The 24,290-nt window shown below is 38.5% G+C and overlaps 1 protein-coding gene across 48 annotated transcripts in view; it reads right to left on the reverse strand.

The window, feature by feature from the left end:
* The window catches only part of PTPRD (protein tyrosine phosphatase receptor type D), a 2,239,943-nt gene that overhangs the window by 54,619 nt on the left and 2,161,034 nt on the right, over positions 1 to 24,290 (reverse strand). For all 48 annotated transcript variants that reach the window (XM_045470157.1, XM_045470168.1, XM_045470171.1 and 45 more), the window contains one exon: positions 11,349 to 11,524. In XM_045470157.1, coding sequence (XP_045326113.1) covers positions 11,349 to 11,524 — 176 coding nt within the window. The remainder of the gene's footprint in view (positions 1 to 11,348; positions 11,525 to 24,290) is intronic.

Genomic DNA, 24,290 nt, shown 5'->3' on the forward strand with positions numbered 1-24,290 from the left:
CTAAGGACTATATTTAAGGCTTTAGATTTATGGACATTGTCTTAAGTCCTTCATTTTTAGTCATACACTAAACAAATAATTTCTGATTTCAACATTAGAAAGCAATTGAAAAGTGTAGTGAGGGAAAAAAAGGACCCAAGAAAACAATTAGAAATGTATTTTTTTCCCTAATTAGCTACTGGAAATGCACTAGCTCCATCCTCTCTTGAAATGTTTTACTTTGACAACTGCCCCTCCCTCCACCACCCCCCTCCCCAGGAGAAAATCTCATAAGGTATTTCTAGAGAGTCACCACTTTCAGGCTTTATGCACAGAGCCCAGTATAGGTTGCTCCCCTCTGAACATCTAAGAACTAGAAGGCATCAGCTCCTGAACACAAATTCTGGTGCTTGTCTTTTCCTATGTGATTCTGAAATGACGGACTGTAAGTGATCTTTAGGACTGATGCACAGAAGGCTGGGGAGTCTAACTGGATGGCCAGTAAGCTGCTTCTCTATTTTCAGGACCCAAGTCCAGCAGTCTTATCTGTTAAATAGGTACAATATCTCCACACAACAGGGCTAGCATAAGGCTCAAAAACCATGCACCTAAAACTCTAAACCTAATAGGCATTCAATAGGCAACAGATATTATTAATTATCAGTTAGATTATGTTCTCAATTTTTATGGTTGTTTTTACAAAAAAAGTAACCATTTTATATGTGAAAAAAAATAAACATGTTATTAACACCAGCTGATTCTCCAAGTGGAAGGCAAGGTCATAGCAACTGTGGGGACACCAAAGTGAAATGAGTGCAGTCCTGCCCCCAATCCATCAGCCTTGCTGACTAAATACAGGGGTATGCTTACATCTGCTGGTTCTTCAAATACATAGCTGTGAGATTTCCTATTAACTCCCTTACTCTACCTGGGCCCTAGTCAGCTGTGAGAAGAGAATGTGTTAGTGTCTGAGGTGAAAAAGGACAGAAGCAGAACCTGTCAGGCAGGCTCATCCAGTAACTCACTTTGAAGCCTAAACTAAGTAAGACAGTTCAGATTTCTGGCTAAATTTGGGGGAAAGAACTCTTTTTATTATCATAAAGTGATTATAACTCTTCTGTGGTAGCTTCATTTCTCCATAATTATGCAAAAAACAGGTTGACCATCACTAAATGCATGCTATGGAATTAATGCATATCCCTTCTTTCATGGCAACCTATTAAAAACAAGTTGATGGAATGATAAACCATTTAAATGTATTCAAAAGAAATACTTGTCATTGGAAATATTGCCTAGGATTTGATCCAGTAGGTCTGCTGACTGTGCTTCAGGGAAATCCTTTCTTTCTAGTTCCATTTTTACTTCCATATGGCTTATCTTGGAAGTGCCTGTCACATACACTCAACAACTGGAAGCCAACTTTATAATCAACTATACTATGGTCTACGTTGGCTTATTTTTAAATTGCCCAAAACTTCCAGAAAGCAAAACCTTTCAGTTTAACAAAGACTCATTGAGCACGGCAGCATGTCAAAGCATCAGAATTCCAAATACAACAAACCAATAACTCCAAAGGGTCCCAGCATCCCACCGATGCAAAATCCACTTGCTATATGGTATTTTGAAAAGCCTGCCTATGACAAGATTTTTTAGCCAAAAAAGGACTTAGAATAGACAATAAATGATACATAGGAAAGCATAACTTTTGCTGAAAGTAACTAAAAATTAGTATCTACTATGTTTGGGCAGAGGAACCTTCTATAAGGAGTGGATAGATAGTATGCTGACATTAGATAATACAAATCAAATTTGGTATTGGGAATAGACAAATGTCAATATACACTCATTAATACACATTTAATAAGGGACAATGTAATAAAAGGAAGTTTCAGATAATTTTTAGGATATATTTTAGTGGGTGGATAAATTATATGCTGAACTGTTTATTTCCATAGGTTATAATATGTCTCTTAACAGTTGTTTTTTAATTTTTTTTAACATTTATTTATTTTTGAGACAGAGAGAGACAGAGCATGAACAGGGGAGGGGCAGAGAGAGAGGGAGACACAGAATCGGAAGCAGGCTCCAGGCTCTGAGCCATCAGCCCAGAGCCCAACGCGGGGCTCGAACTCACGGACCGCGAGATCGTGACCTGAGCTGAAGTCAGACGCTTAACCGACTGAGCCACCCAGGCACCCCTCTTAACAGTTTTAAAGACCAGCTTCAATACTTGATTTTCCAAAATAAGTACAGCGATCATCTCAGTGATTCTATTCTCTTTGAGTGATAATGTCATTCTCTTCACTCAATTAACATTTGGCCATATCTATTTTCGAGTGGCAAAACGGTAGTCTGGTTTGTATATTTCCCCTTTTCATTTTCTCTTTTCTGACCACTATTTAGTGGAGATCAAAGGCAACAGAATATCTGAAATGAGAGTAATATTAAAGCATTTGACTACCAGTGCAGTGAAAAACTTCAACCAGAAAGTTGAAAAATATTATTCTCTAAATGAACCAAATTATTCACTGTAAAACTGCTTATCAGATCACTGAACCATTCAAAGACTTTCCAAACCATGTATTAATTCAAAATATTGACATTTCCTTTTGTTTGATGTGTTCTGTAGTCTAAATATTTTGTCCCCCCAAAAATTCACAGGTAGAAATTTAATCCCAGTGGGATGGTATGAGGATCTGGGACTTTTGGGAAGTGATTGGGTCTAGGGTGGAGCCCTCATGAATAGGCTTCATGCTTTATCACAGACACTCCTGAGAGCTTCCTGACTCCTTCCACCATGTGGGGGTACAACAGGAAGACAGTTTGTTGTGAACCTGGAAACAGAGCCTCACTAGGTCTCAAATCTACCGTCTTCTTGATCTTATACTTCCCAGCTTCCAGAACTGTGAGAAGTAGACTTCTGTTGTTTATAAGCCACCGAGTCTACACCATTCTGCTACAGCAGCCTGAACAGACGAAGATAATGTCTTCCAGGGTCTCCCAGAAGTTCACAAGGGGAGCTGCACTAAACTATTCTAATGACTTCCCCATTAAACTGACAGTCATTATATCTTAAGTTTCTGGCACTTTGTTGTAACCAGAGGAAAACTTTGTGAAGCATCCCCTTGTTATGGCAAGGTAGCACTTGGATGTCAGTTCTTCCCACACATGTGGCCCTTAGAGTTTGCACCTCAGCCCCAATCACACCTGGCAGCAGTTAGGTGCTCTACACAGCCCTACTGTCACTTCTGCGTCTGCCTGCATCTGCTCAGTGGCTGCCTGTGGCCCAGCAACACTCCTGTGTCTCTGCCATTGAGAAATACAATTAGGGGACTTAAAGTTTCAGTGAAAAGGTAATTTCTGTATCCCAGTAGTATCAATACCTTTTAGCATTTTACCAGCCAGTACAATTATACTGGTGCATACCAACTGAACCTCAGCTTTGCCTGAACACACGATTAATCCACACTTCTTAAAATTTTAGAAATGACCTCATCCAGCCTGAGAGTGCTGTAAACATGAATGTGGAGAAGGAGAGGGACCTTGCACAAAGTCACCAAGAGAAAAATTGCATCCCCTGCTCTCCGTCACCCCCCCCCCCCCAGCTCTTTCCTAGGCCATGATGCCTCTAATTCACTTTCACAGGAATGTTTGTTTTGAGTTAGAATGGGTAGGCTGCCATTCTGAACAGAGGAGATGGGGGTGGGGAAAGAAGGCAGAAAATCCAAGAAGCTAACAAATGGTAAGAAATTGGTGGATTCTTTGTCTTTTATCTGACATTGTGTCTGTTGACAAGAGAAAACCAAGAGTGTGGAACTTGCTAGATAAGGACCCAAACATCCTTTAGGTTGCCAATGTGAGCATCATTCTTTTTGTTGCCAGTGTCCTATTTACATTAAGTATCCACCACTTTTCAAAAACAATCCCATATATCACACAGACTCCAAAGGCAATGTTTGTGCTGCCGTTTCTACAGTTGCTTAAGGAAAAACAGTTTCTGTTGCCCTAGATAGGCAGCGCTTTCAGCTGCAGTTTGAGAAATTAAATGTTCAAGGCCTTCGGCGCTTCCAGTTCTGTTTGGAAAAGGACACAGACCTGGCATTTGGAAAGCATTTGCTCTCCATTAAACTTACCGAACCTTGACAAACCAGAGGGGCCAAGAATTAGTCTGCTGCTGGCCAAGCCCCGGCCTTCCAAAACCGATAACGGCAATGAAAACAGTAACATTGCCATTTATAATCTTCAACGGGATTCTGCCAACTTCTAACCCAAAAGGACCTCATAATCTGAAAAGAATCTCAAGATTTGTTTTGTAGGAAAACAAGAAAATATTTTATCAGAATCTCCTTTTTTGCCCAGAATTGCCCCTCTTGGCTACAGAACCAAACATGAACATGTCTCTATCTTACCTTCAGTCTCTGTTGGGGAAATATATTAAGGTGATATTCAAGGGCCGGGGAGGACTTAGGAGGTGGAGGGAGTGATCATTAGGTCAGAAGTGCTCCGCATGTAGGGGCACCTGGGTGACTCAGTCAGTTAAATGGCCGATTTTGGCTCAGGTCATGATCTCATGGTTCATGAGTTTGAGCCCTGCGTAGGGCTCTGTGCTGACAGCTCAGGGCCTGAAGCCTGCTCTCTCTCTCTGCCCCTCTCCCACTCACACTCTGTCTCTGTCTCTCAAAAATAAATAAACATTAAAAAAATTAAAAAAAGAAGTGTTCCACCTGTCACATGTCAAGTCTATGTACTTGCCTAAACTAGTAACACAATATACTTAAAACCAGCCCACCCTTTAGGCCTGGATAGTATCACCTCCATTCATGACCACAAACAACAAATTTTAGTGGAGCAGGGAATTTCCCATGCTATGGCCTAAGATAAACTAAAATGCTGATGCACAAAACATTTGATTTGCTCCAGCAATGGATATCATTGACTTGGATGCATGATTTTCTATTTGGGGACAGAAGATGGGATTTAGTTAGTCTGGAAAACAAAGTAGACTTCTTCACTTCTAACTATATGCCTATACTACTAACCAATGTGGCCCAGTTCAAATCATGTCCCCTTTGTGGAGGGTCAAAATTTCACTCCTAATCCTCAACATTTATAGCACTAAGTACCATTACAATAATAGCACTTTAAGTGATTCAACTCCCACCATAAACCTTGTAAGACAACAGAGCATCAAACAGGAGCAGTGATAAGGGAAGACTGGTGAGGACAAGAGAAAGCCACATATCCCTTAACCTTGGTTAACCTCTTTCAACTTGTAACACTAATCAAAGCTGCTCAAGAATTTGTTAAGCATGAGGCTTACACATTCCCTCCATCTTGCTTTCCTCAGGAAGTGAAACAAAGTACAAGAGAAACAGCCAAAGGCAAATAGATGAAGGGGTGGGGGTGGGGGTGGGGAAGGACAATCACCACTAAATAACAGAGGCTCCTGGGCCAGGAATCACCTTGGCAAATCCTACCTTGGAAACTCCAGGGGTTCAAGCAAGGCTGCCAACCATGTGTCCTAGTTGCCCACAAATAACACCCTTGGAGTGGAAACCCCAGCTGTATACATTTTACTTTCCTACCAGTGCTTCATTTTTTCCAAACTTTTTCTTCCCTCCATGTGGTTGCCCAAACCAATTCATGTGCTTACTGGCATGTTATGAAACATGGAAACAATTAGAGACCACATTCTAGGGCACGAGAGAATGACTCTCTGCAGAATCAGTGAACTATGCAGAACTTGAGAGGATTTGGCAAAAAAAAAAAGATGGAAATTGTAAAAAAAGACCCACTAACAGTATTTCATGTCACACAGCACATTCTACAAGGCTTTAAACTGATCTGTGTGTTTTCAGGCAGCAATTGTACTTTACTTTCAAAATCTCTAGTTTTTAGTCTTATATTTTGTTTCCTTTCTTTATATATACAAACGAAACTCATAGAAATATCCACTGTACACATTCTGTCTTCAGGGTTGATAATAATGCATACACTATGCAGTCTTCTCAGTGAAGTTTAGGATTATTGCAAAGCCACATTTGAGGGGGAGGAACTACATCTGAAAACCAAAGAACTTAGGTTTCCAAAAGACCAGTTTAAGTTCTAAGTCATACCTCACACTTGGAAGGGCTTCTTTAGCTAATGAAATGCTAAGAATGGTCAGTTCTCTAACAAAAGGCCACTGAAACTTCTAACAAATGCTAATGAACCCAGAAGCCTTTTGTGTGAGTGAGCTATTCGAACTTGGCAAAGGTTAGAAGCTGCTGCTTTACCATCCACAGGCCTGAGTGACAAGGCAAAGCACTAAGCTAGAAAACACAGGAGACAGGTGCTAAGGGAAGAATTCCCTGGCATCTTCAAACAAATAAGAATGGGGAGGGGTAATGCAAAACTGAATCAAAAGGAAATGTGGTATCAAGAATCTATTATCTTTAGTGACAATTATTACTGCATGTGATTCACGTAGATAGTATTATTTTCATATTGTATTGCTTCAAGATATGGCCACAATGGAAGTCACAGCCAGAATCAGTGCAGACTGATTAACAAAGTTCCCTCCAACAGGGTTTCCATTCTGGAGATTCTGTTCTGAGAAAAGCAACTGCAAAAGACTCCCATGTTCTGAGCTATGCTTGACTACACTACATGGGTTCCCACTGGGAACGGTGGGCAGAATTCATCATGAGCAGTGACTGACTCTATGAGGCTGGTCAGGATTCATTGTCAGCCACAGAGGAACAAACTCATTGCATTTGGGAACAAAAATTGAATTATTTGGGAGTGGCTTTAGGAGAAACTGAGGTTGTTTTGGTATAGACTCCCAGTTCTCTCTCTCTCTCTCTCTCTCTCTAATATGATGTTTATTGGCAAATTGGTTTCCATACAACACCCAGTGCTCATCCCAACAGGTGCCCTCCTCAATGTCTCCCCCCCCCCATCAACCCTCAGTTTATTCTCAGTTTTTAAGAGTCTCTTACGGTTTGGCTCTCTCCCTCTCTAACTTTTTTTTTTCCTTCCCCTCCCCCAGGGTCTCTTGTTAAGTTTCTCAGGATCCACATAAGAGTGAAAACATATGGCATCTGTCTTCCTCTGTATGACTTATTTCACTTAGGATAACACTCTCCAGTTCCATCCACATTGCTACAAAAGGCCATATTTCATTCTTTCTCATTGCCAAGTAGTATTCCATTGTGTATATAAACCACAATTTCTTTATCCATTCATCAGTTAATGGACATTTAGGTTCCAATGGAATGGGAAAAGATATTTGCAAATGACATATCAGACAAAGGGTTCGTATCCAAAATCTGTAAAGAACTCACCAAACTCCACACCTGAAAAACAAATAATCCAGTGAAGAAATGGGAAGAAAACATGAATAGACACTTCTCTAAAGAAGACATCCAGATGGCCAACAGGCACATGAAAAGATGCTCAACGTCACTCCTCATCAGGAAAATACAAATCAAAACCACACTGAGATACCACCTCACGCCAGTCAGAGTGGCTAAAATGAACAAATCAGGAGACTATAGATGCTGGAGAAGATGTGGAGAAATGGGAACCCTCTTGCACTGTTGGTGGGAATGCAAACTGGTGCAGCCACTCTGGAAAACAGTGTGGAGGTTCCTTAAAAAATTAAAAATAGATCTACCCTATGACCCAGCAATAGCACTGCTAGGAATTTACCCAAGGGATACAGGAGTGCTGATGCATAGGGGCACTTGTACCCCAATATTTATAGCAGCACTTTCAACAATAGCCAGCTCTCTGTCTCAACCAAACACTAACACCTGAGACTCACTGAGACAAATTGTCATAGTCCTTATCTTGGTCAATACCTACAATAATCCTTCTCTGTAATATAAAAAGGAGAAATGAAACTTTCAGGGGTCCTAGTAATGTGTGCATTGCCACATACCTAGTAAGAACTACATCTGGGAGCTAAACCCAGACATTTGACTGCAAGGCACCTCTACTTGGGACTGTGTTGTATAATTCCCTTCTCTCTGATAGTGGCATCCTCAGGCACTCTTATGAAATATCATCTATCCTCTCTTCCCTTTCCTTTTCTTCTCTCTCCCCCACCCCAAACTGCCAGTTAACATGTTTTCCTGCATACACGTATTCTACAGTACACAGAAGTGTTTATACACACATACTTTTCACATACCAAAGGGGTGAATGTTATTTCAAGAACACGAGCCTTATTCAAAATAATGAAATTTCAGGCATCTGCTCTTGGAGAAGTGATTTGTTTCAACCACCTGGACCACCTCCCTTTATGAGGGAGACTACAGGCAGTTCCTAAATAAAGCCAGACTAGTTCAAATGTCTGCTTTGAAGTTGACTACAGGGAATTGAGAATTCACTGAATCCTCAGATCAGCCCACATAACCCACAGAGTTCCTAAAGTATAAAGCTATATATTTCAGCAACAATTAACCTCTATTTATAACGTCTTGAAAGAGAAACTCAATACAAGTTCTTGTTTGTGAATCCAGGAATGCCTTCTCCTTTCTGCCTAGACTTTAGGTGAAAGAGCAACTGGATAGGAAAAAAGTGAACTGGGAGGATGTGAGGGGAGAAGATGGGAGAGCAGGGGAAATAATTTGGGGGACTGGTGCCCTGTTAGATCTCTCAGCTGCATTTGGTCATTTATTCTCAAGTATTCTAGACTGGGGGACAAAGGGCTCTTGGGCCTTATAGGTCAGGGCTCATTTGTATGGTCAGATTGATGATGTTGAGACTCTTCAATATTGGCTTATGCAGGTCACCACAAGTTTGGGTACAGACTGAACCACCACTGAATAAAAATCACAAGACAGTATTTTAATTGGCCTCCTTAGGCCATTTAACAAAGGAGAAAGCTAACTTGCAAGAGCAAAGAGTAATTAATGAAGGGAGCAAACAGAGGTTCATTTAGTAACTTCAAAATAAGTTCCTCTGTCTGAGGTGGGGAAAAAAAAAAGTAGCCTGCAACATAAAGATAAACTGTAGGTATTTAAGTCACAATGCCTTCCGCCAAGAACTGCTCATTACCATCAGATGCTGCAGTGGCAGTGGGGCCAGTTAGAACTAACTTTATTATTAGAAGCAATTAGGGAGAAAAGGGGCAGAATTTCATTTGGTTATTTCAAAACAAGTTTCTGTGCACGGTTTAATGAAGGCCTGCAGTGTCAAGATAAAATGTGTGTTTTACTGAAAACAGCTTTTGCAAATGATTGCTTGTTACCAGCCGGTATCTCCAGGCAAAGCAGTCTGGGTAGGTTGGATTTACATGCATGCTGTAATATAATAGTTCAGCTGTCTCAGCTTCATAGAAGTGTTAACAGGCAATATGACTTGATGGTTAAGCACATGTGTTCTGGAGCCAGACTGTCTGTCTTCAAATCCTCACTCTGACCTTGGTAGCTGAATGACCTTGAGTGACCTTCTGGAATGTTCTAGGCTTAGTTTATTCCTGTGTAAAGTGGAGATCATAGTAGTGTTTATCTCACAGGATTACTGTGAACTATAGATGCGCCTAATATGTGTTAGACATTGTTGTAATTATGATGAGTTCTATCCAAGAAACATTGGGGTGGGGCTTGCTATACAGGGGTTACCCTGAGTACAAATCAATAATGGATCCATTTACACCTCTTTTTTTTTTTAATTTTTTTTTTAATGTTTATTTATTTTTGACAGAGAGAGAGAGAGAGAGAGAGAGCATGAGCGGGGGAGGGGCAGAGAGAGAGGGAGACACAGAATCTGAAACAGGCTCCAGGCTCCGAGCTATCAGCACAGAGCCTGACGCGGGGCTCGAACTCACGGACTGTGAGATCATGACCTGAGCCGAAGTCGGACGCTCAACCGACTGAGCCACTCAGGCGCCCCCCCATTTACATCTTTTGAATGGAGTTTTCACATAAAGAATGACAAAGATATTTGTCTTCACATTCATAACAGTTTTCATCTAAACTCCTTTGGGACAATATTTCAGTATTTCTATATGAAAAGTGTAATTGCTTTATGGGTTTGCTAAACCAGTTGTGTACCATATTCTTTATTTCCCACCTTTAAAGTAATGGCTGGGACTTTTTTATATTTCCCTAAGTCTGAGCTTTTCCTTTATAAATCTCTTGTGCAGCCTTCAACTCTTCCTTCATATACATACCTGGGCTAAGAAACTGCCATATACCAAGCTTAGAAGACCATTAAAAAAAACCTCAACTATCACACAACAAATGAGGAGTTGGGCTTTGGCTTCCTTCTAAATATCCTTTTGAGGCTACTGTGACCACCGTAAAAGAGATCTCTCACCAGTGGTTTCAAATTCAACAACCTACTCTTCAGGGAGAGGATGTGCTGCCTTCAGTGATTTTTTTAGATACTCCATTAAATTCTCAAGGTTAAAGATTGATTTTCATCAGATGGCTACAATATTTGCATATTCACTTGGGAATATGGCATACTGCTTACCCATTATGTTTTAGTTTTGCAAATCAATAGCATTTAACTAATGTTCCATGCACCATAATATTAGACCCATATGATGAATAAAACTCCTTTCTTAGACCTTAACAGTGACTCTGTTATTAAAATCTATTCATTTTGGAGAAGGCTAAACTAGCAAAATGCCCTCTACACATTTATGTGTTTTCTCAGCTGTGTATTAACCCACATCATTTTTCTGGTGGCCCTAACTTAATTTATGCTAATTTGAACAATTTACATAAGAGCCTCTTTTATAGAATTTCAGATCTTACCCTGCAGATTATAAGAAAGAAAAAGTTAAAAACATGGGCAAGTATATATTGGTGGGATTCTCCCCCAAAGCCTGTGTGTTCTTGTTTAATATGAGTTTTAGAAACAGGTTCAAGCTAGTATTTATTTTCTCTAACCAAGTTGTCTACTTTAAAAAAAAAATTAATGTTTATTTATTTTTGAGAGAGAGAGGGAGACAGAGCATGAGTGGGAGAGGGGCAGAGAGAGAGAGGGAAACAGAATCTGAAGCAGGCTCCAAGCTCTGGGCTGTCAGCACAGAGCCTGATGCGGGGCTTGAACTGATAGACCATGAGATCATGACCTGAGCCAAAGTCGGTTGCTTAACCGACTGAGCCACCCAGGAGCCCCAACTTATCTACTTTTTTGAGTACTACTTTTTTTTTTTTAAATCTCATTGTAACATGAGAGATTTTCCTTCTTGAAAGACTCAGTGTTAAAGAATAATTTCATCAGAGTTGTTGATGCCCATTAACTATTAGTGTCTCTTAGAAAGTCAAAGCTTAAGGAAAGGTAGATTCTAAAAAGAATGAAATATTCTATGTTACATAGAAACTACCTGAGGAAAGATTTGAGAGGGAGAAGGTAGATATTCTTACCCTGGATCGTTCTTCTAGTTTTGTCATCATGACAACTGTTGCACTCCGTTGCTCCCATATCATTCTCCAAAAGTCCCCAAAGGTTTCAGGCAGAGATCCTTGTGTTGCAATATAAGCATTTTGTTTCCTATAGCCATCTATATAGTTGGCATTCACATAGTCACTTCCGGGGATGCCTGTAAAACAAGAGGTGTTATTCCACTAGATGAACCTATCACGAGAGGAGACAGCCTGATACCTGGACTAATGATGATGTTACATTATTGTTCCACACTATGCTAGAGGAGCCACAATATATTCAAGTTTGGGTTTTAAGCAAGATAAAAACAGGTCCCATGGGGACTATCCCATTAAAGAAATACAGTGGTCCAGGTGTTGGATCTTTGTAATATGACAAGGTAGATAATAAAGAAAGAAAAATACAACTGATTGTCCATAAGGTGCTATTCCTCTCACCCACTGTCTATTTTCTCCACTGCATCAGTAAAATATAGCATGCAAAGAAGGCTAAACAATTATCTGGTCACATTTCTCACTCATGTAATTCCACATTGCCAGACAAAAACTAAATGAAATAATGCCTGAGTCTGAAAATTCAGTGTAGAGTGGAACATGCCATAACAGTGAAAAATTCTTCACAAATTTAGCTAACAGGGAACTCATTTGTAAACTCATTTAATCCTTTCAACAACTCTGTGAAATAAGTCCTATCAGGATCTTCCTTTCACAAAGGAGAAAACAGAGGTGATGGAGATTAAAGAGCTTTCTCAAATTGGTGGAGTCTGGATGAATTTTAGGCAGTGTGTCTGTTATGTCTGTCTTAACCTCTGCGAAGGCTACTTCTCATTGAATCTCACAGAATTGTTGTACCACATGCATCTCTCCTTAGATTATGACAATTGCCTCTTATTTGGTTATCTCATGTCTATTTTTGTCCTTTGCAGTCTGCTCTCCATCTAGCATGAGAACAGTTTTTACAAATATATTTCAGACACTGTAATTTCTCTCCTTCAAACCCAACAATGGCTTCCCCTTTTACTTCAAATAAAATCCAAACTCTCAATAATGGCTACAGAGCTCCTCAGTTTTTCTTTTTAAAAAAGTAAATTTATTTATTTTCAGAGAGAAAGAGCAAGTGTGGGAGGGGCAGAGAGAGAGAGGCAGAGACAGAATCCCAAGCAGGATCTGTGCTGTCAGTGCACAGCCTGATGCAGGGCTCAAACCCACAAATCCTGAGATCATGACCTGAGCTGAAATCAAGAGTTGGGATGCTTAACTGACATAGCCACCCAGGCACCCCATCTCTGCACTTTTCCAAACACATTTTATTCCATTCACTTCCTTCCCTTCTAAACTCTAGACTGGACCACCTCTGCTGTTAGAAAACATCACTCTCCTACCTTATTGCCATCCCAAATCCTAGAACACACTTGGTGTCTCCTTCCCATTGTATAATGCTCAGCCTGCCTCTCAGAAAGCCTGCTCTTAATACTCTCAGACCTCAGAACTCCCTTAACTACATTTTTTAAAGTTTATTTATTTATTTGAGAGAGAGAGAGAGAGAGAGAGAGAGAGAGCATGCATGAACAGGAAGGGGCAGAGAGAGATGGAGTGAATCCCAATCAGGCTCTGCCCTGTCAGCGTAGAGCCCACTCGGGGCTTGACGTCATGGACCCATGACATCGAGACCTGAGCTGAGCTGTAATCAAAGTTGGACACTTAACCAACAGAGCCACAAAGGTACCCCTCACTTGACAACTCTTTACACTACTTATTACACATTGTAATTATATACTTGTTTGTTGACATGCTTATTGTTTGTTTTGACCTCTAGACCATGTCTCTTTTATTAATCCCTTGCTATCTCAAGGGACAAAAAGAAATTTGCCCAAGTTCTGACATTAATAAGTAGCAGAGCTTGAATTTAATGCAGATATTCTGATTGGAAGTCTAATTTTCCTTCAGCACACCTTTAAGAGGGATACAGGCAAATCTGAGCTTCTTTCAATGAGAGTGACCAGAGCAATTAAGGAAATCAAAGCTGTTCCATATGAGAAAGGGATGCATATTATACTTGGCAGAGGAAAATGTAGGGGATGAGGACTCTGCCTGTGAGTACCTGAAGAGAGGGGTAGATTTACTCTATTGAGACCCAAGTTTTTCAATTCTGAAGGATGTAACCACAGAGAGATGAATTTCATCTCCAATATCATAAAGCATTTTCAAATTTTCAGAATCAAAAAGCGAATAGATTTCCTTGAGAGGTAACAATTGCCTATCCCTGGAGCAGACCAAGCACTTTACAGGGGTACTGGCATATCATACAGGCCTGATATGAGAGGTAGCACCAGAACCTATATATGGCCCCTTCTTGCCCTGGGAAAATATGAGTCCTGGAACTATGAGAAAAAAGAAAAAAGAAAATTTTCTTTATAATGGAATGTATGTTCCCAAGCTAAAATTGTTATATTTCACTGATTGCCACTTGCAATTACTTTGACTGCTTTTCTGATTCCAGTTGTAAAACTGATCCTCTCAAAAAAGTAATGAAAGTCAGATGGGAACTACTGGGCTCCGAGATGAACACATGGATATGGAATACCACCAGCATTAGTGAAAAGACTTTTGAGTAAAAACTGAAATGCACGGCTGGTTGTAACATTATTCATCTATTACAGCTACTCAAGAAGCAGTTGGGGTTCTGGCAGTCCTTTGTTGATAAAGATCCTATTCCTCCAGACACCAAGATTCAAAAGACAGTTTAAATAAAGTCCTCAGGTTACTGCCACTGGGAAGCACACACAACCTCATGTCCACAGAATTTGGTTCTGAGCCAACAACGAATCTATTTTATAATACAGGGAAAGCCCACCTTCAAAATTTTAATTTAGCAGTTGACAACATTAAAGAATTGATAAAAAAGGATTATGGCTAAAGGTCTCCAATATACAGAAAAGTTTTTTCCAAGAAAATTCAAAATAGAGAAGAAACCTGGGTTAATGACTCTGAAAATGCATCAGCTGGGCACTGTGCCATTTCCCCCGTATCAAGGATAACAACTGTATCCAAACAGTGTGTCAGAGGACAGAGGAGATGGATATGAGGCTCACATCTAATGGAAGAGAATCAGACCCACCCAATATTTTTATATAAATTTTAATCATTTACTATGTAATGAATTGTTTTTTGACACATTGTTTAAGTTTGAATAATAAATTATGATTATTATTTTTAGGGAGGAGTGGGTTGCTACTTAATAATGCTTGTATTTCTTGGGGACAAAAACACAAACAAAATCTGCTTGGAAAATACTAGGCACCTGGTATCTGTACTTATCACCAAGCGCTTTCAGAATTGGGGACTTGATATTTTGAAAAGAAAATTAAAAAGAAAAATTCAATACCTAGTAGAGCTAATTATTAGCCTAAAGTTTACATCTTGAAAATAATGCTGGGGCTCCTCTTCTATTTTGAAACTTACCTGTAAGGAGGTAGTATCTGGAATAAATGCCTCTTCCTCCCAGCAAATCTCTTTACATACTCTGGCAAAAAGACATTTCAGGTAAGTCTTCTTATACACATCCTTCACAAGATGGGGATGTGAGAGAAGACTATTCTACAGAAGCTCTAAGATCTAATGTATCAGTATTTCATATAATCCAAATAACACACTATGTAGAAAGATGAATGGGAAAAGATCTTAGAAAGGGTGGTGGCGTGCCCTTTTACAAATATTAACCTCAGATTGGAAACTAAAGTTGAACAGAAGTGTGTTTCAAGTAGATGAGATCTCTGTTTTCAGTGTGACATAAAGATTTTTCAACAGACTTTGTGAAAAACAACATCATGCAGCCTTTCCAAGTGTTTTGGTACCATGAAATGCTTCTTCAGTAGCTCTTGATTTTGATGTTTCTGCTGGAAGGCTGGATCTACAAAATCCCTTCCCTTTATTGGGGTGACCTTCTCCAAGTATTGCATATTTGTTTATTTAATTTTCAATTCCCTGCTTTATCCAGAAAATGATTTTGCATCTGCTAATACAACACTAATCAGAGTGCACTACTAATCCAAAAGAAGTGTGTGAGAATTAATTGAATTCCTCTGAGGCTATGATGGATGAAAATCTAACTTAACATGTAATACTAAAAGAATATAGAATTACTATAAATTAGCTAATCGCTTTTATTTTCTGGAGTCAAGAAGACCTTTGTCCAATGTAAGGTAATAATGGCACTTGTGGTGTGTGTGTGTGTGTGTGTGTGTGTGTGTGTGATTAAAACAATGAAAACATAACAAAAATGTCTGCCTTTAGCTCATCATAATCAAAAACCCTAGGGCTGGACCTGATGGCAGAACTGTCTCTCAGGTAACTATAACTTAGATGAAAACTTGTTTACGGGGCACCTGGGTGGCTCAGTCGGTTAAGCGGCTGACTTCAGCTCAGGTCATGATCTCGCGGTCCGTGAGTTCGAGCCCCGCGTCGGGCTCTGTGCTGATAGCTCAGAGCCTGGAGCCTGTTTCAGATTCTGTGTCTCCCTCTCTCTCTCTGACCCTCCCCCGTTCATGCTCTGTCTCTCTCTGTCTCAAAAATAAATAAATGTTAAAAAAAATTATAAAAAAAAATAAAAAAAGAGAAAATTTGTTGTTTCCTAGGAATTCATGGCTTTACTGCCTTTATAAAAGTAACTTTCATGATTTCCCATGTATTATTTCATGTGTACTCTCCAGTTACCAATTGTCATGTAAACAGGTCCAACACCAATAATTATCATTCTAATCTTGTAAGTGAAAAAACTGAGGATAGATCTTAAGTTCATATTACATCTATATGCCCCTTTCCTGTGTTACAGTGTATTTCATTAGGTAAGGGACTATTTTTCTGTGTTTTATACACATATTACTTACATGCTTTATACGGGGCTTTGCATTTGGGGTAAAGAAACTTTGAGGTTATAAAACTCAAGGCTTTAAGACCAAAAGAGGTTGTGATGAGGTGAATGATGGGTAGAGCAGTGCTTCTGTGTCCTTCATGCACGGCAAGACACAGAAATAGCTATTCAAACAGAATTAGGCCAGTTTTAGCCACTCATTTCATTTGCTGGGAATTGCTGGTTATAGCTTTCAGTGGAAAGGAAAGTAAGTTTAGGCGTGGACTTCATGCTTCATTGTTCTTTTAATTGTTTGCAAAGCTTTGGAAACTTACCATGAATTCAACATGCAAAGGCAATGTCATTTTTCTTCATCTAAGCATAGGATTAATAGAACAGGGCTTCATGATGCTGGTCCCACATGTGTTTGGATATTAACATAAGGAGAAAAATCCTTGGATAGATGAAGCTACTCTGAAAGAATATTCGTGATGAATAAATAATTCATGCTGAAGAATGCTTTAAAACCTTGAAAACATGTTGAACTGCCAAAGAATTTACTATCAGAGCTGTTTTGTCATGACTGGGTTAATTTTTTTTTTCCTGTTAACTTGAGGAAGACTAATTGGGGCATATGGGTCTATTAAACAACAACAAACAACTTGCTTTGCATTCAATTTTTCGGGTCAGGAGATAATTTGATTTGAAGAGATTTGTTGAATGGTGCTCATAATTGTAAAAGTTTATAATAAGGCTTTATGTCCTGATGATAAGTGAAAAAGCAGGACACAAAATAGTACATGGATTATTTTATAAATGTAAAATGAAGTAATTATAAGGGGCATATGAATACTTCTGTATCACTCCATACTGTAGAGAAAGTCACATGTGCCTTTTAAAATCTTGAAACAATACTTAGCACGTGCTAAAAACTTAGAGAAATTGGCCAGGAAACCAGGACTCCTGTCTAGGGCTGCTGGTAGTTTGCTCTTTGACATTTGGGCAGTTGTTCAACTTGTCCAGACCTCTGATTGCTTATCTGCTAAACAAGGCATGTTGGACAAATTGATTCCCTCAAGTCCTTTTGAATTCTAAAATAAGATGTCTCTCTGTGGTATTCTTAACCTTCTTGGATTCAGAAATCTCTGTGAAGTTATTTTAAGATAGAGGCTTTGTGTCTCTCAGATTAGGCAGGAACATGCTCTGATGCTCTTTCAAGCTGATTCCTAGTGCTTCTATCTCTTATGTGGTGACATGAGATTTTTTTTTTTGGTGTGACTGATACTTGAAATCTCGATTAGAACCTAGTGGGGTAAAAGAAAAACAAATTCAAAAACAAGAGGGAGCAGTGGGACTAGACTAGTAGGCGGTCTATTCATGGAAAGAAGCTGTCCCTTGATTGTGGAGGTGAGAATGAGGGAGAGGCAGCATTAGAGGGAAGGCAGAATCCCATCCGTGGTTCCATTGGACCAACTGCTGCCCTGCCACAGAGCTGGGGATGGGCCTTTGCTGAGTGGTTGCCTCTGTCCTGATTCACAGCAGGGCCCCAAAATCCAGGTACTGTTATTTCTGTTCACTACTACAAATCCTTAGTGAAGTTTGTGTCAAGAAAAATGCTTTTTGGTAAACCAGTTTAATCCTTGTTGTAAGATAGAAGTACTTAAGACCTAATGGAGTACAAAAGCTACTTTTTACTTATAAACAACGTCCCCTCCTCCAATTCAACACACACGCACACACACGCACACACACACTCCCTAACAAGAATGAATTGGTGATAAAGACCTAGATTGCAGTTTTACCCACAATGCAGAAAAAAAATATTAACTTTGTTTTCTGACATTGGCAAAACTAGAGAAGAGAGAATAAAACAATGAAATCCTATAATAATTTATTAGTAAATTTATTTAATTCCAAATGACACAGGCCTTCTTTCTCCTTCACTTGCACCATGACAGCCACGACAGCCACATCAGAACTAGCAAAATGAAGGATTATTTTTCTAACACAGCAGAAAAAACCCAAGTGCTTCTTGCAAAGGCACAGTGTATTATCTGACACAGTGTCCCAGAGGTACCACACATTGGCAAGCTGCCCTCAGTGTTTCTACGGTACACAGGATGATTATTTTAGAAGCATATCTTGCTCTGTGGGCTCACCATTACAATGAGTTAATGGGGGAATGGATACTTTTCAAAGAGTTTGTGAAGCGAGCTTCCATCCTCTCAAGATTCTATGTCCTCTCCCCCTTGGTTTTCTATTCCTCAGCACTGCTGAAGAGGCTGGGTTATGAGAGTGGCCAAAGAGAAGGAAGTGGGTGATTGAATTGTCACTGAATGCATCCCAAGGTTAGCTACATATATTGAAACTTATCAGTACCTGTGATAGAATGGACTCGTTTCTAGTTAGGGAGCACTTTTCCCTGAAATAAAGCAAAGCTTGGACCAGTACAGAATTATAGAGTTTTGGCCTACTAAGCTTTTATTAATAAAGATCAAATTATTATTATTCAACAGTGAGGTAGTCTGAATCAAAGGCAGAATATGGAGACAGGAGCTCTGTCTGTAGGAAACACACAGAGCCCCAGCCTCCTCATAGATCCTAAAATATGAGCAGCATTTTCATTATGTCTTTGCCCAACACCTCTTTGAGAATCTAATGAGTCAATGCATTTGAAACTTCCAAAATACCAGTGGATATTAGTTATTCTTATGATGAATGTAATAAACAGTAATTAAATAAGCCCAGTCATTCTTTAATATTCTATTGATGAAAAGTTATTCCAAACCTGGAAGGCCCATTTCCATTTTCTGTATTAAAAAATAATGGAGAGGACAAAAATAATTATTTTATGACTTCCCAGCGATATACAACCTGCACCTTTATTTTAACAACAGAACCACGGCACAGATGATGTAAGTTTCTCTGTAGCCTCAGAGCAATGAAGTGTAGATTCATTAGCATAATCTTCACAGGTGTACAATAAAAATGAAAAGAAATCCCAATAACTGAACTAAAGACAATGGAGATAAAAATAAACTCACGAACCTTTTTGATTTATTCTTTGATTGGCTTCCTGGAAACAGAGTAAAGAAAATCAACACAAACAGCCATCCCTTAAAAATGTTTTTTTTTTTCTCTTTTCCAGATAAGAAACATCACAGGTACAGGCTGAGATAGGAGCTGGGGAATAACAGATCCCCACACCATTTGCTTGGCTACATGCAGGAGAAAGATGCCATTTAAATAGCTCTAATTAGTCTTTAGGCAGGCTTCAAGCACCTTGTAAAACTGCTCCAAGTTTCCAAAGGCTAACTCCTATCCAGCTCTCTATTAAATACAAATTAGGCTAGGAAAATTTGTGCCCTGCTCCTCAAAAAGAAATGCTTTTATTAAAAAAAAATAAAACAAAAGTAAACTACCCTGAAATAAACAGATTAAACTTTGTCATGCATGTAAGCAATCAACCTGAAAAGTGAAGGACTGGGAATGTTAATCATTGATTGCTAAATCAATGATTGATGTCCTGAGCAAGGTGAGAAGAATAAACTCAACCAACAGTTGGATGAGATTTAGACAAGTTTTCTGTTTGTTTGTTTTGTTTTTTTCTTAGATGGAGCATATAGTCTACCAAAATTCTTTCACTTATTCAAATAGAACTTCAAGAGCAAAATAAAACGAATAAACACATACTCACAAATTAGTCATTAGTGTTTGAGGGTCAGGGGAGAGGGGGAAATGGGAAAGAGGAAGGTAGAGTGAGGGGGGAGAGGGAGGGAGAGGGAGAATGAGAGGGTACAGGAACCAAGAGGGAGGAAAAAGAATCATATTTATTGAATTGATGTGGGAAATAGCACATGGCAGCTATTAAAGGGATGTGTTACTGGGGAAAATAAATTCTTTGGTGTCAGAGCTTCATATGGAACATTTATATTTACTATAATATAATTAACATTTTATTGAAAAATGTTGGGTAGATTGTATTAACTTATTTCCCTATGTTTTTGTTTGGTTTGTTTTTACTTACTGAAAAAAATATCAGATGATTCTATAAAAATAAAACGTAACTCACAGTATGAGGATTATGTGAAAAGGAGAATATGTTATCACGTGCTGACAGTTGTGTGAAATGAATCTGCAGACACTGAACACTCTGCAGAAGAGAAGCTAAGACACTACTTAAATGTGAGGCCCTAGTGTGGTGGTAGAAGGTGAATCAGCACCACAGGGGAACGTCCTTAGTTTCTTCTCTTCACTTTTAAGAAACATGATTTATCTTAGGGGCAGTGGTTTCCCGTGAGTCACTTTCTCATTTTAAAGGTGCTAAATTGCCCATCTCACAAATAATCAAGTTATTGCAACATCATGTATATTATTTACAGTTGGATTTTTTTGAATCGCTTACATTATCTGTTTGATTTATTTTGGATTTCTACTTAATAAGAGAACACACTCTCCCCCTCTCCCCCTCTTGAATTTTGCAATGCTATTGTGGGTCTGGTTTCCATTTATCATGTACATATATATATATATATATATATATATATATGTATGTATATATATATATTTTTTTTTTTTTTCACAGAGTACTCCAAATATATCCAGCTTTCTCATTTGGATATTATTAATTTTTCCATAGATCACATACAGAAGAAATACCATCTGAGGATAAATTATAGGATATTTCAATAGTAGTAATAGAATTCATAACAGCAATGATAATTTTAATAGTTTCCAATATTTATTTGGTGTTTTATTTGTGCCAGACACTCTCCTAAAAGCTTTACAGGTATTAATTCATTAAATTCTCCTAGTCATTCTAGGATGCAGGTACTACTATTAATCCTATTACACAGATGAGGAAATCAAGGCACAAACTCTTCAGAACCAGGAAGGGCCATTGATGATTTAATAGAAAAGAAGTTATTGAGAAGCATATGGGCTCTTGCAAGAATGTACCCATTAAAGAGAAGTGAATACATATACTTAGGTTTTGAAACTTTAAATATATTCCTTCAAAACCAGAAAAATAAAACTCATATTTCACTAAGCTTCTCTTATCAGATTAACAAGTACTAGTGTTACAGAATGCATGTGAAATGATGTGGATTATTCTTTGCCATTTCTAATTCTCTCATAGATAAAATCATTTAAATCTGCCTTGGCAGGAGACATACACATAGGCCAATAATTCAACTTGGAGTAAACCCTCTGGCTTAAGTGGGAGTGTTTGTTTTTTTGTTTGTTTGTTTCAGAATCTCTTAATGTCCAAGATTTAATATTTATCTAATAAACTTTACTCAGTGTCTATTGATCTCTAGATGTAGAATCAATATCAGAATTTTATGAAGAGCATGAAGGGTCTTACACATTTTCATTCTGTTCTTAAACAGAACTAAACACACTAAGTCAGGGTTCTCAATTGACAAATGGGCTTTCAAAGGGCTTTTGTGTCCTTGAACTCTCTGAAATTAGTGTACAAATAAATTGGGTAAGTGCTTTTGGTTTTCAAGTGGGGTTTAAAATGCTCATTTTTTTTTCCTTTAAGTATATTTATTTGAGAGACAGACACAGAGATAGGATTAGTGGAGGAGGGGCAGAGAGCGAGAGAGAGAGGGGGAGAGACAATTCCAAGCAGTCCCCATGATGCCAGCACAGAGCCCGATGTGGGTTTCAAATCCATGAAGCTGTGAGATCATGACCTGAGCCAAAACCAAGAGTTGGACGCTTCGCCAACTGAGCCACCTAGGCACCCAGTGTGGTGGTCAGATTCTAAAAAGGATCTAGCTTCCCCAAAGGGTGGATTGTACTAAGTGACATGCCCAAGGTCACAGAACAGCAAGGTCACAGAACGATTTAAACTAGACTTTAGTGTCCAGTCTTCTGTTTTCTTATTCAGTGTTCTTCCTAATAGAACTTTAAAAATAATATTGAACAAACAAAAAATTCCTCTTGAAAGCATTTATATATGACTTATTCTTTGGAAAACTTTACTTTGACTACTCTAAGGACACGATTGAAGACCTCTAGTTCTCAGATTTCCAACATAAATGTTTGAAAATGTATATTTCAAAATTCCTAGACAGTCTTCCCAGCCAAAAAGATATCATGTTTGAATTAGGTGTGCCATATATAGTCACAGTCTTCATGAATTCAAAAGCCTTTTTAGTTCTGAGTGGCCAATTGGAGAGAATAACAGTCTTGAGTCCAAAAGATTCATGTTAGAATTTTGGCTCTGCCATGAATGAGCTACTAATTATAAACAAGTTACTTGGTTTTTAAAACTTTAACAGTTCTTCATCCTTAAAATTGATGGTAACAACTAACTTTTGAGGTTGTTCTGAACATTATAGATCAAATCTATCCATGATTTTATACACTGTATAAAATCTATGACATGGTGCCCAACACACAATAGATACCCAGAGAATCATATCTATTTTAACTCCTTGTCTTTGTCATTGACATAAAAAGTAGGCTTTTAAAAAGTTTGCTTTATATTTAGTCCTGGCCAACAATTAAAATAATTCCATTTGAATATGGCTTTTAAAGTGAAATGTTAATTATGATTCTACTAATAGAAATACAATACTGGCAGCAGTGAAGAGCAATTAAATTTTAGAAAAAAAAATGTTTTTATCTAGAACTGAAATAATTAGATTGAATTTTTGCTAGTTATAAGACATTACAATAAATAATCTGCCACTAATTGATATTCCTGGGTTTATAAGAAGTTGAAGATACATACAAGAATTGAAGTAAGTAGATCACTTTTGGAATCAGTTAAGGATAGATACACTTGACCTTACTTCTACAACTGCAGGAACCTAAGCATTGGGATCACTACTGAGTCCCTGTATCGTGTCATTGCCTCAGATTAGTTCTGCCGTAAAATAGGAAATGAAATACTAAAATGTAATGTTTATATTATCCATAGGTTACAGCCCAATGATAAAGTGGACTTTTAGGCAAAGTGATAAGTCTGGGCATTGAGATTCAAGCTAGTGACTTAGTCACAGATACATCCTCTATCAGTAGGAAAGCAGTGCGAATATGTGGGCCTATGCAGGCATGGGTCAGAGAATCACAAGAGCGCACTTCTAGTTTGAGCTCTGTTACTCATATGTGGTGTGGCTTAGGGCCGACACTCTGAGCTTCACTCTTCTCATCTCCAAGTGTGGATATGTATATAGTAAGGTACTTATGCTGTTGCTTCATCAAACTGTAGTGTATACAGTAAATGATACAATTGGTAAGAAAGCTACATAGAGTTAACTCCTACCAGTCAGAAGTGAAAGGGATTTCACGCACATGTGGCTTTTAAAAAATAAGACAAATTAATAAATAAATAAAAAGCAGAAATAGACTATACATACCGAGAACAAACTGGTGATTGCCATAGGGGAGGTGGGTGGGGGGGATGGGCAAGATGGGTGAAGGGGAGTGGGAGATACAGCCTTCTGGTTATGGAAGGAATAAGTCATGGGAATGAAGGGCACAACATACAGAATATAGTCAGTGATATTTTAATAGTATTGTATGTGAAAGATGGAGGCTACACTTGTCTTCTGCACAGCATAATTTAAGAGAAGGTGAATCAGTTGCCTAACACTTAGGATGTTTACTTGAAACTAATGTAACATTGTATGGCAAGTATACTCAAATTAAATAAATAAGTAAATAAATAAGGTTTCAGCTGAAACAATTGATACTGAGAGAAGACCAGGTTACATAACTAGTAAGTGACAGAGCTGTGACCCAAACCCAGATTTCCTTGCTCTTATCTTTTGGTTTATCAATTTCTTTTTTCCTACGTTAGTAAAAGTAATGAATAACTGAATTCTATAAGATCACGAATATTATTATATACTATTTAATTGTAATATAAGTATTAGTTTCCATTTAGTCTTTGACAATATTTAGCTTTAACTATGAAAATAAATCCTATCACCTCTTTTCCTCGGGAATTACTATGTTCTCTTAAGAACAGCTTAAACGGTAAGTGGACTGGTCAAAAGCAGTTTCCACACTGCTTGCTCTGCAATTCAATAATTGTAAGCATTCTGTAGTTAGAA

Source organism: Leopardus geoffroyi, chromosome D4 (genome assembly GCF_018350155.1).
Source record: "Leopardus geoffroyi isolate Oge1 chromosome D4, O.geoffroyi_Oge1_pat1.0, whole genome shotgun sequence".
Classification (NCBI taxonomy): Eukaryota; Metazoa; Chordata; class Mammalia; order Carnivora; family Felidae; genus Leopardus; species Leopardus geoffroyi.